General features: G+C 36.3%; 1 protein-coding gene across 9 annotated transcripts in view; it reads right to left on the bottom strand.

Annotated features, from left to right (window-relative positions):
- Positions 1–17193, bottom strand: part of ZFPM2 (zinc finger protein, FOG family member 2) — a 437522-nt gene that overhangs the window by 8197 nt on the left and 412132 nt on the right. For all 9 annotated transcript variants that reach the window (XM_034763468.1, XM_034763465.1, XM_034763469.1 and 6 more), the window contains one exon: positions 2114–2320. In XM_034763468.1, coding sequence (XP_034619359.1) covers positions 2114–2320 — 207 coding nt within the window. The remainder of the gene's footprint in view (positions 1–2113; positions 2321–17193) is intronic.

Raw genomic sequence — 17193 nt, 5'->3', positions numbered from 1 at the left:
GAGTAAAAACCTCACTTCTTCGGATGCATCCGAAGAAGTGAGGTTTTTACTCACGAAAGCTTATGCCCAAATAAATCTGTTAGTCTTTAAGGTGCCACCAGACTCTTTGTTGTTTTTGTAGATACAGACTAACACGGCTACCCCCTGATAGTTCCAGCACTCATTCCCCCCATGGGGTAGGCTCTTTGACCTGACTACATCTCCTATAATACATGTAGAGTATTGTATTATAGAAGATGTAGTCTCCTATAATGTGATTCCCATGATGCACCATATAGAGGAAATGCACTATGAAAGATGTCATCTACTATGGAGCCCGGCCCAAAAGAGAGACTGGGGAATGCAACAACAACTGCCATTAGGCAATGCACCAGAAATAAATGCAGTTCAATTTTTTAAACTAATTTGAAACAAAACATTTTAGGTCAATTCAAATGAAATATTCTGATATTGGTTGAACTAATCTGAAACAAAATATGTCATTTACATTTTCCTGATGGAAAGTCTAAATTTTTCATTAAAATCAAAATTTTCCTGCTGAAAATTTTAATTTTGTATCAGAGTGGTAGCCGTGTTAGTCTGTATCCACAAAAAAAAAAAAAAAAAAAAAAAGGGAGTTTGATGGCACCTTAAAGATGAACAGATTTATTTGGGCATAAGCTTTCGTGGGTAAAAAACCCACTTCTTCAGTTGCATGGAGTGAAAATGACAGATACAGGCATACATATATATTGGCACATGAACAGAAGGGAGTTACCTTACAAATGGAGAACCAATGTTGAAGGCCAATTTAGTGAGGGTGGATATGGTCCACTCCCAATAATTGATGAGGAGGTTTTTTTTTTTTTAATTTTGTGTAATCTGGCCAAAAACATTCTGACAGAAAATTCCCAACCACCCTGTTAGCATTAATAACAATAATGCCAGCTGACTAAAGCCCATTTCCAGAAGGCAGATGAACCTGCTTTGTGTTTCCTTATATTTCAGCTTGATATTGCTGTCACTACTATCTCTCCATAGGGTACTGGTATATTTAAGTTATTTCTTTTAACAGCACATTCACAGTAAATGTGACCAGTACAATTCTTTGCACAAAAATAAACAACAAACTAGAAAAAATAAAGCTATTGACAAAGACATTTATAGTCATCCAGCATTGAACCTGGTAGGATTACTCAAAGAGTAGGTATTACTCAACATGAATAAGGGCTGAATCTGGACCTATATGATTCTAGTGAATCCAAACCTTGAATACTGTGTAGAGTTCTGGTCACTTAATTATTGCAAACTATTTATAAGCTACAAGAAGCACAGGGAAGTGCTACAATCGAGGAATGGAAGGACTCAGTGATGAGGAAAGATTAAAAGACCCAAATATATATCACACGGTTAAGTGACGACTAAGAAGGAACATGATATCAGCTACCAATTTTTTGAAAGATGTCAACAGCAAGGAAGGCGAGCAAATAGGATTGGAGTCTTAATAGCAGTAATTGGGTGAACTTAATAAACAGAATATTTAGGCTGAATGCTCTGATTCAAGAAGTTGTATGCAGTGTTGTTGTAACCTGTTGGTCCTAGAATATTAGAGAGACAAGGTGGATGTCTCTGATTCAAGAAAGCGCTCAGCACCTGCTTAAGTCCTTCCCTATTCAGCATGTGATTATGTCCCTTTAATGTCAATGGGACTTAAACACAGGCGTAAGAATCTTTCTTGAATACCGATGCGTTCATGAATTGGGGCTAATACAATGAAAATTCCTGACAATGGCCTCTATTGCATTTTGAAACAGTCAAACAGAAGCTATTTCTATTGCTTGAGAAATGGAAAACTAGCGTGGATAAACATTAGAATATGTATTGTGAAGACCAAGTCTGCATTGACTGAAAGAGGATGGACCAGGTGAATTAACAGGTCTTTTCATCTCTATTTTTATGATTTTCTAATTCTGCAAACAGATTTACAGAGCTTCTGTCTGAGGGAGGGACAAACACTATCCTGTACAGCTACCATCCCAATTTTCTACATCTATTTTTGCTCTGTTAAAAAAAAAAAATAATAACAAAAAACAAAACCAAACAAGCTATGGTACAATATTATTTATTCACTTACTGTTGACAATAGCTGTAGGCAAAATAGATGCCATAGCAGCTTGTTGAGGGAGCAGTTGTATTGAGTCCAGCAGACGTGCAGGATACATCCCTTCTGTAAGAGTCATCTGACTGGCAGCTTGTAGCCTTGAGTCAAAGTCCACAACAAAGGCAATTAGCTCTTCACCCTCAGAGATGGTCTTAGTTGTGGTACACCAAAGTTGGCCACCTATATGAAAAATAAAAACAGAAAGATTTAATGGGGAACATAAATCAGCAGAAGAACTTCAAACATAGGTACGGTGTCTTTATACCCTTTTCTAACTGGATTACTTGTGGGGAGGAGGCAGAAAACTCTTGCTTTTTAAAGTTCCATTTCTATTTGTAGAAGAATTTTCAAAATACTGTTAAGGAAGCCATGATAAAAATATATGCATATATCCTACAATCAATTCAACTAAAGAACAATCACACTAATTCTCTCTTTTGGATCCTAAGAGACTGACATTACCAGAACTCAGATACAAGCAAAACTATTTTAACTGGCACTTTTCCAATCATTATATTTTTACTTCACTTCCTGCATATTTTTTTCATACCATAGTTTCAGTTTTATTCCAAGTGCCTCAGCCACAGCAGAATAATAATTAAAAAAAAAAAACAAAAAAAACAAAACAAAACAAAAAAAACCCCAAAAGCTGCAAAGAAGAAATCAAATTTCCTCATAAGGTCATTTCCCCCCTCCCTTATGTTTGCTACCATCTTTCTCTGAAAAATATTTTCTTATGTAATATTTTTCATAACATGACTGTTTTATCTCTGCTTACATTGACTGAACTTCCTGAAGAGAAGATATGCCAAAGATCTGTTTCATAAAGGCTTATTCAAATAAAGGTTTGTTTAAAAGGGGAGGAAGGGGGAAACTTTCATCAAACAGTAAGATACACTATAGCTCTGTCCTGCAAATGTCACGTGTAGTGCATTAAAAAGAAAATTAACTATGCAAGTACATCTACTAATGTATTTGAATGTGATAGTGAATGCTCATTTATTTAACATGTTTAGACAGGCAAAGCACTTATATTGTGTTATCTACACTCTCAGGCCTAGATACATATCCAGTATAGTTATGCCTGAAATAATGTTGCATACTTTATATGTTATAAAGCTTTTGTTCCCCAAGGTTTTGTATATATAGCAAAAGCTATATGTTGTATTCATTAGGCAAGCAAAACTGTACTCATTTTGATAAGTAATATTGCTGTGTTTATCTTTCAGCATAACTGCCTTTTCAACTGCACTTCATTTTTTTCCCCTCAAAGAGATTATAGTTTTAAAACAACTTGTTGCAAAAATCTGGTGGAGGAGATAACAACAGTGTATGATATGCCACAGCTAAATGGAAGAATTAAGACATTGTTTTAGAGAAATCTTGGACAATTAATTAAACCAGTCTATTAGCTTTCAAAGATGAGCAAACAAAACAGCATCAGTGACAATGTGTTTCAGTGGAAAAAATAAAGCTGAGCTTCCAGACCTCAAAGTGGTATAAAAGTTTCAAAGCAGAAAAGTTTCTTTGCATTCACCCTTTGGTATTACAGCAGTTGAAGGTAGCTATGAGGTTTACAAACAATTTATTGTAACAGGACCAATGTAGCGTAAGGTTCACTGCTTTCCAGAATTAGGGCATGCAAAGATGCAGCTCTCACCAATTTCCTTTTGAGAATAAGGAGATGAAAAGTGAAGACAGCAATACAACTATAGCTACAACTCCAGAATCCTAATAACCCACCAGGAATTTGAACACTAAACACTGGATTAGTGTCTCACACTGGTGTAAATCAAGAGTAAATCCACTGAAGCCACTGGTCTTACACCAGTACAAAACCAGTGTGAGAAGAGAATCAGACTAATGGATGTTTAATCAGCCACTTAGATGTAACAACTTTGAGCTACCTGACTTTAGTTTGAGGCTCTGTAACCAGCTACACTATTTTACCTGAAGACACATACATAACTTAGTTGTGTGAGTGGAGGGCGGAGTTCCTTTTATTGTGTCACACTTCTGTTTTATTCTTATTTATATATGAAACTTGCAGTGTAACAATAATACAATGTATTGTTATACAGTTTTATAAGAACACTGTAGTATAAGGGCTTGTGCTGTAGTCTTATAATGCGATACATTTTGTATTAAAAAGAAAATTGAAATGTGCCACAATAAAAACACCACCTTTCTTTCCCCAGCAACAATACTGACATGCTGATCTAAAGCCCACTGAGGTTAATAGATAGACTTCCACTGATTTAAATGTGCTTTGGAGTATGCCCTTGAGGCCAAATTGTGAACTCTTTACTCACATTGGTGACCAGTGACTCACTCAAGTAATCCCATTGACGCCAAGAGTGACCAATCTGGCCCCGACTGATTTGATCATTAGATCAAAAGGAAAAGGCAGCATAGCTTACTGAGTCACTTGGGTAACGTTTGTTTCAGTGAATCTGAGCTATATATCAGAATGCTACAAGACAACACTGAGCCAGATCCGGAGCTGGTGCAAATTGACATAGCCCCTTAAAGTCAATGGAGCTAAGCCAGTTTGCACCAGCTGAGGTTCTGACCTGGAGGCTGCCCAATGGAATGGAAAGTACAATTCCATAGCTGTTCTAAAATGATAGCTACAAAATCAGCCAAACAAAACGGAGTTAACATACATTATCTAGGCATCAAATCCAAGATCAACAAAAAAACTATCAACAGATATTGCTTAAGCGTTTATCCCCACTCCTTATTAGCTTACATTTGAATAAAAATATAATTAACTAGTTATGCAAAGAATTAGAAACGTTTATTTAATCAGAGAAAGTTGGGCAAGTGGAATAATATCATTGTGCGAACTAGAGCAAAAAATTACATTCCAACTGCATTGGCATGATTTCTTTATCAAATTGCATCACACACTGAATCAGCTATCTGATACCTTCATAGCTTCCACCAAATGGAAAGATTATTTTTTGGATCTTCTTCGTCTGTCTCTTACACTGCAAACACAAGTAACTCTTTTGCTACTTAAAAATAAAACAAACTAAAACAACTTCAGGTTCTATGGAAAGGAAAAAGATGTCCCTGAAAAACTGTGGACTTACTGTTCTTTGTAATGTTTATGATCAAGATTCTTGTGCAAACAGATCTGGTTCCTAACAGGAAGCTTATAAATCATACTCATAATTGCTGTCAAAACTGCAGTGAAGTGTACTGCAAGTTTTGATAATAAAGAATAGAGTCACAGTTCAAACTTGATTACATTTTGGAAATTCATGCTGCTCTTACAAGAATCAGTGGCCTTAAATATCTTCTTCTCCTGCCAAATTTTTCACTTGCACTTTTTATTATTTATGAAATCAGTGTCTGCACAATGTCATGCAGACCTCTGTTGATAAAGTCTAATTAAGATTAAGACAAGCCTTTTGGAAAGGATCCCATCATTAGCAAACATGATAAACACAAAAATACTCCCTACTTGTCAACCAGGAGCAATTCAGTAACCTAACAGTATTATCTGTTGCTAGGCTACAGAGCTGACAAAGCTTCAATTATATTGTACGGCCATACCTATAGAGTACTGTATAAGCAAAATGTATCTAATATAAAAGCATTTAACTTCATCCACACTATCTGCAATTCATGGCTTCTTTCAATGGCAAAAATCAGGTTAATAATTACATACCCTGCTGCAAAAATCTTTGCGATGAGTTATGTTTGCAGAATTTTTTTCTAATTTATCTGTATGATTGATAGACATTTGCTTTGTAAAAATAATAAAATGCAAGCAATGAGTAGTTGTAAACCACTAGCAGAACTACATCTGGGCTCATCAAAATATGGAACCAAGCTTAGTATAAAAATATATATAGTAAATTGAACCAATTAAATCACATTCAGATGTGGTAATACTCTGCCTTCAGTATGTAGACCGGGAGCACTGAGAAGATAGATATGTATACTACTATAAAACTTTATTTTATGTAAGACGCACATCTAGGTATATAATAGAAAGTTGCTTGATTTTTCAATAGCCTCTTCATTTTCTCTCCCTATAAAAAGGAAGTTGATTTTGAGATTTTATAAATAATTCAGCCTTTATTTACTTTCTTTTGTATCAGTGATTTTCTCTGAAGGGGAGCTTTAAAGTGAAGGGGCTATATGGGTGGCATTGATTTTTAAGCAGAGTTCCCCATTGACTTAAAATGGGTAAAGCTCTGCTTAAAATTCAATAGCAGCATTTGCTCTCTGATTAGTAACTTTGTTGTTTTTATTAGAACTGGCTTTTAGCAGGTTGCTAAAAATAGTTTCACTTCCCTCTTAAAGCAAGGCAATGGCTAAATGCAATGCAAGAACATTTTAACTGAATCATATAGACACAAGCACTACCATGATGGTAGTGCAGCAGTCTTCCTCCATATATGAAAAGGAATACACGCATTACAAATGGACAGCCAGTCCTGCCATTGTTTAGTCTTTTTATCCAAAGTATTAATCAAAACTTGGTCTGCCTAACCTTTTGAATCTGGATTTTTGATTGTATATCTTAGGTACAAGGTTAGAAAATAAATAATTGCTATTGAAACCAGTCTTCATACTTAAACAGTCTCAGAATACAAACCTATTGTGCCAGTGAGTCTAAAGTATTGTTTTGGCTGCCTATATTTTGTGCTTAGTGTTTTTGACTGTGTTATTGCAGCAGCATAAGAGGCCATTTCCTGTATACATACGTTTTTACAAAGTAGGGTCGGAAGACTATCAGAAGTCATTTAATCAACAGCTTGTATTAGTCTATGGACCATAATGACTTCCAGGCACAATCAACTGAATTAAACCTCCCCCTTCTCTGAATGAAATGGTCCTATTTTACAAAAGGACATTTTTTGTTAACAGCCTTGGGGAAAAAATAAGTTTGTTTATTTTATATCATCTTTGCTTTGTGTTTTATTTCAAGCATTTGACGGAAATTTGCAAATCCATAACAGGACACAATCATCACATTAGTTTTTCTTCCCCCCATGGGGTTGTGACTGTTCAGAATAATTTCCTATACTGATGAATGCCCCCATTTCAGTACGGCACAAGTTACTGCCCAGATCTCTAATTTTCGACATTAACAGAGTACTTATATCAATATGGAGCCACGTTGTTTAATAAAAATTATAATGAATTCAAATCCAATACTGTTGAAATTCTTGACAGTAGAGTAGTGCAAGGAATAGAACTTATAAATTATGTGTGCCCCTTCTTTGAAAAATGCTTTGGAGGTTTCTTTGTGCATTGGCAAATACAGTAGGAATATGAGGTATTGTGTGGATCCTCCTGCACAGCACCTGATAAAAGAATAAAGAGCTGTGACATATTCTTAAAACAATAGAGGAATTAAAGAGAAACAATGGGCCAGCTGCTTCATTAATACAATCAAAAGAGAGCCCAGCACAGAGGAGTCCAGATAATTAAGCACTACTCTTTTAGACCTCCTTTCTATAATAAAATTGCTTAAAAATTATTAACTACTTCATAGTTGTTAGATAGATCTATGTACTTGTTTATTTAGGTTGATTAATGCCTTTTCAGTATTCTCTAATATGCCAACTCATGGTTTATACAAGTTTTTGAATAAAATAATGTAAGCATAACTGATATGGATCTGTAGTGTATACAGCAATAAATCAAAAGCATTTTGTGAACAGTCTTTTCTGTTGATAAATAATTCTCAACATTTTAAACTTGTATGCACAAACTAAATACTTTGCAGAACACTTTTGCCATCTAAGTATTTTAATGCCAGGATTCCAAACATCTCTTTAGAGAGCATCTCAACAGCCCAGCATGCAAATTTGGACTTCTCTAACAATTATAACAATGTTTACAATGCTAAATTAAAATTAATGAGATGATTTCCTAGGATGTTGTATAATTTTTCCTTGTTTACCGATCAAAGGAGATTGTCAAATGATACTCACTCTCTAATTTTAACTGGCATATTATAACTCTGCAGTGTATTGACTGCAGAAATTGTAAAACCTATTATATTATATAATGTTAAAACAATAAGTGTAAGAGCAAGCCCTCACATTCCCTGGGAGAAATGTAGTGCATTTGGCTCAGAATAAAGTGTGAAACTTGCTTTTTTTTTTTTTTAATTCCTGGATGCTACAAAATAAAGAAACAATAATGCATTATATTATGCAATGCAATAGAAGACTCACTCAACTAAACACTAGACAGCTTTGAAAGGGATGATTCCAAGATGATTGAGTTTTAAGAAATACGATGCCAGATTGGAAATAAAGAAGAAATATACCTTTTAAGAGAATAAGGGCCTGCTCCTTAATCCAAATGAATGTGAGTTTTGATACTGACTGCAGTACCAAGGACTGATCCCTTAGGAATGATAAAGGAGTAAATGTTTTTATTTGAATATAGTGCATTTCATAAAAAATTGTCACCTATTATATAGTTTATTTACTCAATATAGCTTTTAAAATATCTCTTCAGACCTAGCAGAAAAAAGAATCAAAACTGAAGCATTCTATGCTGAAACACTTTCAATGAGGTAGATGTTCATTCCTGTATGCAGCGTGACCACCATTTAAAGAATAGTTACAAAATTTCAGTAGCTCTCTTTCATTAATACTGCAATACTGAGCTACTGAACCCCAACTAAACTGCATGTTTCTAAAGCAGAACTGGTATATCTAGCAATGAGATTTGACCTCTCATTTTACCCTTGCTGTCAGCTTCTTTTTTTTATGCATTTGAGGATTTGTATTTGTTTCTTTCAAAGAAATCCCAGAATTAAAACAATGTAAAATTCCATTAGATACAGAGGTGAACTACATCAATGTTCAGAAAATATTCACGGGAAAATAATGTGGTAATTTTATTTGTGCCTCCTACCCCCCGATTGAGCTGTCACAGCTTATTTACCACAGGGGGAGACAGTTAAACCCATATCCTTAGAAGTTGTGTGCATTTAAGAGGCTTATTTATTTCTTCTGGGACCCTGGTTCAAATCCTGAGCTAATCAGAGTGAATACATATCTTTCTATTAGATGGCTGTAAAAAGTCTTAGGTGCAATCAGTTCCTGGTGGACGACAGTCCACAGCATAAAACTATTAAATATTTGGCACAAATGGCAATACTTACTTAAAAGGCCTGAATGAAACTGAAAACTGAAATATCCTCCGATATCACCAGAAGTTGGGTCTGCTGCTAGGGGTTTAAACTGAAGTGCTGTCACAAATGCTAAACCTGTTATATTTCCGTAATTCAGCATAAACACTAACAAATGAGCTGAAGGAATTCTTTTACAAGTACTGCGACTATTTCTTTTCTCAAGGCATTACCTTTTGTCCCTATTACTTTATATTTGGGGATATACCTTCTTTACCCCTTTAATGGAGCATCAATTGGATATTAAAAAAGGAATATATCAATATTCATGAGCTAGAAATCATAAAATCATAGGACTGGAAGGGACCTCCATAGGTCATCTAGTCCATCCCCTGCACTGAAACAGGGCTAAGTATTATCTAGAAAATCATGAAAGAACAGTGAACGATGTAATACGGCCCTGCCATGTGCATTAACACCCCTCCTCCCCAATCATGAAGCCCAGACTTTGGGGGCACACTGCCTCGGCACCTTTTGACGCCTTACAGCAACAAGTGGACTGCAGCCCTTCACAGAATTTCCTAGGAGAAGAAGCCATTTAAGATTGTCATAGGAACGAGACTCAGCTGCCGTTGTCAGCAACAACAGGGTTCAGGGAGAGAGGATTAGCTGATGAGCCCCACTATACTAGAGGTAGGGCTTAAGGTGCACATGTTTCCAGAATCCCTGCTTCCCTGCCAGCAGTGCCATAACATGGCCCTTTTGTAGCCTTAGGAAGCTGACAATGATGCCAGCAGTTCTGGACGTGATGCGCTGTTTTGTGGAGCTGGGAGACTGCAAGTGGGAGGAGATTTGGGAAAGACCGATAAGGAGGTTAGAGAGTGGGCATGCCCTGGTGACACATTCACAACACTGCACTGCAGGGAAATCAGAGCACATCCTATTACTTTTCAAAGGACTTTCTCCACTCTTGCGCCTGATACCTGTAGGGATCTGCCATTGCCCCTTGGACAGATGTAGAGTGAATGAGGCAGGTACTTAAGGAGGAGGAGGAAGGTTTATGTAGAGGGAGAAGGCCCATCACCTTAGCAAGTTGCGAGGATAGTTTGTATTTTTTTAAATAATGTTAAGTAGAGGGGCAGCTGGGAAAGTCTTCTATGGAATGGGGAAAACAAAGAGACACTTTGGTGGGTCACTTTTTCCAGAGAAGAGCAAATGACAAGGGAGCTCAGGGGACTGTGGATTAACCGGAATTTTTATAAATTTTAATAACCCCCCATTCAACATCTGGAACCATTAAGTTGTATACACTGTAACCATGTCAACATGTGCTTTTATTACCTGACTTCCCTCTCCTCCTGTTTGTTACACTTATTTGTTGAATCTTTTCTTTAATGAGGTCCCAATCCTAAAATGAGTGCTGCACGGAGTTCACTTCAAGATCAGGGCTGTAAATTGATGGGATTGCTCACAGTGCGTAAATTTAAACATATGCATAAGTCTTTTTAGGGTTGTGGACTGAGTTTACAAATTCCTCAAAGCAGGAGCTGTGGTCCTCTAGATCTGTATAGTGCCTTCCATTATAGCTTCCTCGTCCTGACTGAGGACTTTAGGCACTCCCATAACATAGATAACAATAATGAAATAGAACCAGTTTTCCTAAAAAAGATTACAGTGACTTCTGCTCCTATTTATAGGATGTAAGGGGCACTGTAAGAACCATAAAGACAAAGGAGGCTCCTCTTTATGGATTTACATCATGGGGAAAATTTTGCTCCCACTGAAGTCACTGGGCAATTTTCCTTTGACTACAATGGGAGCAGGATCATATGACATTCCAGTGGTTAATTTCTAAAAAGACAGCTAAGTGAAAAGATATTTGTAAGGAGACTCGGGTCAAATTTGTTCCCAAATTTAATTCTTATAAAAATATTCTTTTGCAAAACTGTAGAATATTAAAAACCTTCCCTTTAAAAAAAAATTCCAAGACTTAAAAACAAAATACTCCCAAAACAAATAAGCATTCCCCAGCTGTGTCTGAAATGCAAACGCTGTAGTATTGGTCTGTGCATGAAAACCTGGAAGTGCGAAGGACTACAAAATGAAACAAACATGAAAATGACTACTTTATTTTCATTGTGCAATCTGTGCAAAATGCGAAAAATAAACAAGTACCATAAACTGTGAACAGTATGTTATTTCCCTAATCTGGGGCATTATTAGTAATGTAGGGCCAAAACGAGTGAAGTAAACAGGAACAAGATTGAACTCATTAGGTTCGAAAATATTTTTTAAATTATTTTTAATCAGACAGTATCCCTTGAAAATTATGAATCAGGGACAAATTACATAAATTAATGTACACTAATATTGATTAGCTATTAGACAGGATTCTGCACTGGGTGATTTTTTAAAAATAGGCTTTATAACAAATACCAGTTTACTGAGTATCATACAGGTGCACAGAAGCTGCCAATCTGACTGACTGCATGGTCAGCATGATTTCTAAATGACCAGGGAAGAAATGACTGTATACCCCAAAGGCAAGCTGTCAAAATTGAGGCTGCAGCTGATAAACTGATTACAAAGCTGCTTAAGACTTTGCTTGTAAACAAAAGCATTTATCAACTAATAATTTGCAATAAACTGATGTAACTCCCAGCTGAGCCCCAAACTGTAATTGTCTTTACCATCTGCCTATTAAAATACCATTCTTCATCACTATACAGGAACAGAAGGGAGAAAATCTCCAACTACTACATAACTTGCATGCTTATAAATAATCTGTGAGCATTCCACACTTTCATTATTGCTGCAGGGTTTTGTACACTTAATTTCCGTCTTTCAGTGCTTAGGAGTGCTCCTAAATTGGCAAAAAAAAGTAATAAATACTGCCTGCTGCTAAAGAAAAAGAATTATATAAGTTCATCATACTCTGCTGTTCCTTAATTTTTTCTCTTTTTGCCACTCCATAGGAATTTCCTGATGGATGCCCCCTCAAGCACAATCTTGCAAATGAAACTCTCAACTCCTTTTCAGCTTGTCACTTTCCATTACCTTTCTTTCTTATACATTCATTTCTTCAAGTGGTGCATTTGCTTCAATAGGGCGTCAGTTAAAACATGTTGGTTCCCTGTGGTGCGGTTTGCAAGGGTTTGTGGGATCCTGCAGGGACTGTGTAGAACTACAGAGACAGTTTGAAGAGCATTTTGCAGGCCCCATGGTGCGACTTCCTGAAAACTGAGTGAGTTTGCCCCACAATTTCTTCAAGCTCTTTGCACTCTTAATCCTGAGAAAAGTTGCAGACTTTCAGTGAATTTCAGAATTGACAGAATCAGATGTTCTAATGCTAGATGAGTGGTCCTTTTGTTAGATGCCTAAAATATTCAGTCGTGTTAGAGGGAGAAACCAGGACAAGTGATAATTTGCAGAGAATGACAACTTCTCAAGATGCTTCCACATTAAAAATTGAATTTGATAGACAATCATACCATGATTTAGTGCCATCCACATGACCAAATATTTCTCCAACCTGCAACATGGACCACCCAAAGTTATAAATGCAAAATTATGACAATGAACTACAATTTGTTCAAAAATTGAGGCTTCTTTAGAGGTTTCTACTGGGAAAGCTAGCTGGTTTCACAGCATTTTTTATTTTGTATGAACTTTCCAGCCCCAAACTGAAATAATCTGTTCAGTAGGGGTCTGATAGGCTCTTCAGTCTAGTAGAGAAAGCTATAACACAATCCAATGGCTGGAAGCTGAAGCTAGAGAAATTCAGACTGGGAATAAGGCGTGAGGGTAATTAACCAGCGGAACAATTTACCAAGGGTCATTGTGGATTCTCCATCACTGACAATTTTTAAATCAAGATTGGATGTTTTGCTAAAAGATATGCTCTAGGAATTATTTTGGGGAAGTTCTATGGTATTATATAGGAAGTCAGACTAGATAATCACAGTGGTCCCTTCTTGCCTTGGAATCTATGAATCTATGAACCTGCTCCCACTTATGTGAATGGGAAAACATCTTATTGGCTTCAATGGGTGCAAAACAGGGACTTGAAAAAAGGAATAAAAAGATGCCTAATCTGATGATAACCTCATAGGGATGATATTTGATCATTTTTACTACTCCTACTGCTCATAGTGTACAACTAGGCAATTGCCAAGCACAAGAGAATGCACTCTTCCCAAAGAGCTCAGTATCTAAGGACTTGATCCTGCACACACACATGCATGTAACTTTGCACATTTAACCAGTCCCACTGAACCGTGGGACTACTCACATGCATTATTCACACTTGTATGTGTTTACAGGATTGATGCCTAAAGGACAAAGAATCAGATACCTATACATGCATGGAAGTTAGGGAAAAGGACACGACATACAAGTAAGTAAAGAGGTCACATGATGATAGGACAAGACTTGACAGTGCAAAGTATAGCTAGTGTCATAACTTTTGTTTGTATTTTCTGTATATTGTGAGGACAAATGACTGCAAAGAACTCACACACTACGGTGATGAGCATAACACAAAAGCCTATAAATAAATCAATTTAATACATAATGTAAGGATTATGCACATGAGTAAATGATGCAAGATTGGGGCCATAATGATTATGGCGTTGTACATTTATGTTACAAACAATAAAAAGCTGGAAAAATCAAGGTTTAGACTGAGGATCTCTTTGATGTATGCTGCTGTATATGTTTTTAAAATAAAATCAATTAGGGATGGAGTAGCCTAACCTAAATAGTAACTTTAAATTTCTAGAGTTTATTATTTTAAAAACTTGAAATTAAGGGGAATTTTGTCTGGATAATCAATGAAGGGTTTGACCCTTATGATATTTAGACCTTGGTTTTGTATTTCATTTTCTGTTTACTTAAAAATTCTAGAGAACTGTGCATCTTATTTATTCAAAGGTATTATATATAAGTACAATATTTTAATATGTATGTTTTTATATTAAATATATATATTTATATATATAAAATGAGATAAGAATTGATCCAATTGTATGTTGGCAATTTGGTGATGAAGTATTCTAATGTTTTCAAACAGAAATTAATTATTTGATAGACAAGCATATTTGTATGAATGTTTTTCAAATGTGTGCTCTTACTTTACCTAATGGATCATTAAAGATTTTTGAATATATATGAATTTAGGCAAATTTTTGAATACAGTTCTTTGAGTAGATATATATTATTTCTAAATTTAAATTATTCTTTCTTTTTCTTTTAAAAACACCACCAAAGAAATTGAATAAGTAATTTATGGGCTTATTTTCCTGCCAAATGTTAATTATTTTTTTAAAATTCAGTTATTTTAATGCCATATGAATAATGGTTAAAAGAGATTATCTGAAACCAATACATTAATTTTTTCGTACCTGTAAAAACATTTAAAAAAAAATTGGTAGAATAAGTTAATTGCTAGGTCAATTTTTTCATACCAAATAAATTCCCAGAAGCAGATTTTTAAAGCAGTTCTCAGACTACATCAGAATAAGAGCTTGTAACAGGAATGTTATAACACCCTTCACTATAATTTTTGCTCTTCTTGTTGGCAATCATTTGCATATACTCCCAGTTCAGTAATGACTTCTAGTGGTCAGTTCCTGAGGAATGTCAGTTGTAACAAGAAGGCCACTGGAAAAATACACAGATTGCCAGCAGATGGCACTCTGTGCATAGCATGAACACTTTTCTGGTGGGGAGGGAAGAAAAGAAAGGTATTATTTATTTAATTTTACCCTGCTTTGAACATTTTACATTGTTGCACCAAGGGTAATAAAACTGGGAGATTTCAGGCAGTTTGATTGAACACTCTTGTAACCCTTTATATGCTATACCCTCATGCTTGATGCTTGTCTAGTACCTTTTAACAATTGGGTCATATTTTTGTGTCGTAACAACGAAGCAGAAGGATTCGCACTATCTGACCTAAAGGTATAGGATGCTAAAGTGCTAAAGAGTCATAGGTGCACTAGTAAGTTGTATAAGAGAGTTACATCTCACTGCTTAGATACCACAGTTAGGGACTTATTGGAAATACCTTAAATAAACAGACACAGATCTGTGTCTAAAGAAGATTATAAGTGCACTGGAACAAATCTAAACGAACAAACAAATTATCAGAAAGAAGCATAAAACAAAAATATTGTAATTTGAAATGTTATTGGTTCATTTAAAGGGACAGTCAGGGAAAATCTCCCTTGTCCTTCAAGAGGTCATGTCACTAATTCTTTAAAGCTGAATCACCCCCCTAGTAGCACATTCATGCAACATTTGTCTTTCTCAGATACATAAATATTCTAACAAATATAAATAAATTAGGAAACTGAATTGCCTAGTTGACATGGAGTTTGTTAAACTTGAATTTTCAGAGAAATGATAGAGCACCGTATGTAAAAAGTTTCTGAAAACTTTAGTTGTCACAACAGTGTTACAGAGAGTTCTGTGATGGACATCAAAGCTGTCAGGAAAGTAAATGTTTATTTCTACACAAAAAAAATTGGGCTATAATATCTAACCAGTCAAACATGACTAGGTAATAGACCAGTATCCATGTCAGAAAAGTGGTGATCAGGGAGTAACTACTGTGCCCTTCCTGATACTGTGTCTTTCAAACCCCATAGGCAGGACATGTCTTCAGAAGGTGAGCTGTGGAATATGTTAAGCTATGGAAAGGCAATCCAGCACCAGGCTTTTAGGTCAATGGCTACCAATGTGTTTTAATGCAGATCCCCTTATTTAACTGCAGCACCCAGGCACTCGTCTCTGCTAAAAGTCACTCCATTACAAAGCTACCTATCTAAACTAACTAAGGAACTTATGCAGCACCAACCACTCACTACCGTTTATGTAGCTGAGCTGTTGCTGGGGCCACGGCAGGTTAACATATTTCTGTTAATAATAAATATTAACATTGATAATACGGGCCCCATGTATAATGCCAAGACCTGTATAGAGAGGGCCTTTTGAACACAAATCAACTGCCTTACAATAGCATTCCTCCTCTTCTCTTGGTCTCCATGGAGGGCTACTTGTTGATCTAGAGAGCAGTGTGAGACCAGGGGGTGATTAGAAGGCAGGCCAGAGCAGCAGTAGATAAACACACCATCAAGCCACTGATCCATGGAGGTTTCCCTAAGCTGTGCTGTATCATCATCCCAGAGCCACCTTCCATGAGTTGGGAACCCCCTTACAAAGGAGAGCTGTGGGGAACCACCAACTGTGGAGGCCCAGTCAGTGCAGCTCCATGGGGAGCATGTCAGGACTGCTGAGGACTCAGAGCCTAACAATGCAGTCCTGCAAGCACAGGAAACAGAATACAAGTTCAGGACCCATATATTCTGATCCAGCATATTGGTCTGCCACTAGCTATTTACTGCTGTTGATTTTCCCGGTATAAAATCAAATTAAATAAAGAGGGTAGTTGTTGCACTCATTCCAGTGGGGCTCTGGGTGCAGTATAGGAACAATACTTAGTACTGTACTACTACGTTATATTGTTACATAGAAAGACATCCTGAGTAGCAAGAATTATGTATTGGATAGAGCAGCTCATGATCCTGTATAACAATCTCAATTATCCCATGTAGTTTATACTACTGTGAGTAAATCAAAGGAAATGAAATATATAAAGCAAAAGCAAAATAGCATTAAAGGATGCTTTAGGTTAGGTTTTAGCTGCATGACTCCCACTTAAGTAAATGGGAGTCATTCTTTGTGCAAGTCTTGAAAATTTACCTCTTAGCTTCTCGTGTAAATAAAAAAAGAAATTCAGTGACAAGGACACAATGTTCCCAAATGAGCTGCCTCTTAGAAGAGTCTTTTATACTGAGGTAAAATTCTCCCAGGTGCAGAGGGCTAACACAAAGTTCTGCCCTTGTTGGGAGCTGCATGGAAGCTTCAGTGGCTTTGT

The sequence above is a fragment of the Trachemys scripta genome, chromosome 2 (assembly GCF_013100865.1).
Source record: "Trachemys scripta elegans isolate TJP31775 chromosome 2, CAS_Tse_1.0, whole genome shotgun sequence".
Classification (NCBI taxonomy): domain Eukaryota; kingdom Metazoa; phylum Chordata; order Testudines; family Emydidae; genus Trachemys; species Trachemys scripta.
Note: the sequence above shows the minus strand (reverse complement) of the source record. Positions and strands in the feature narration are given on the sequence as shown.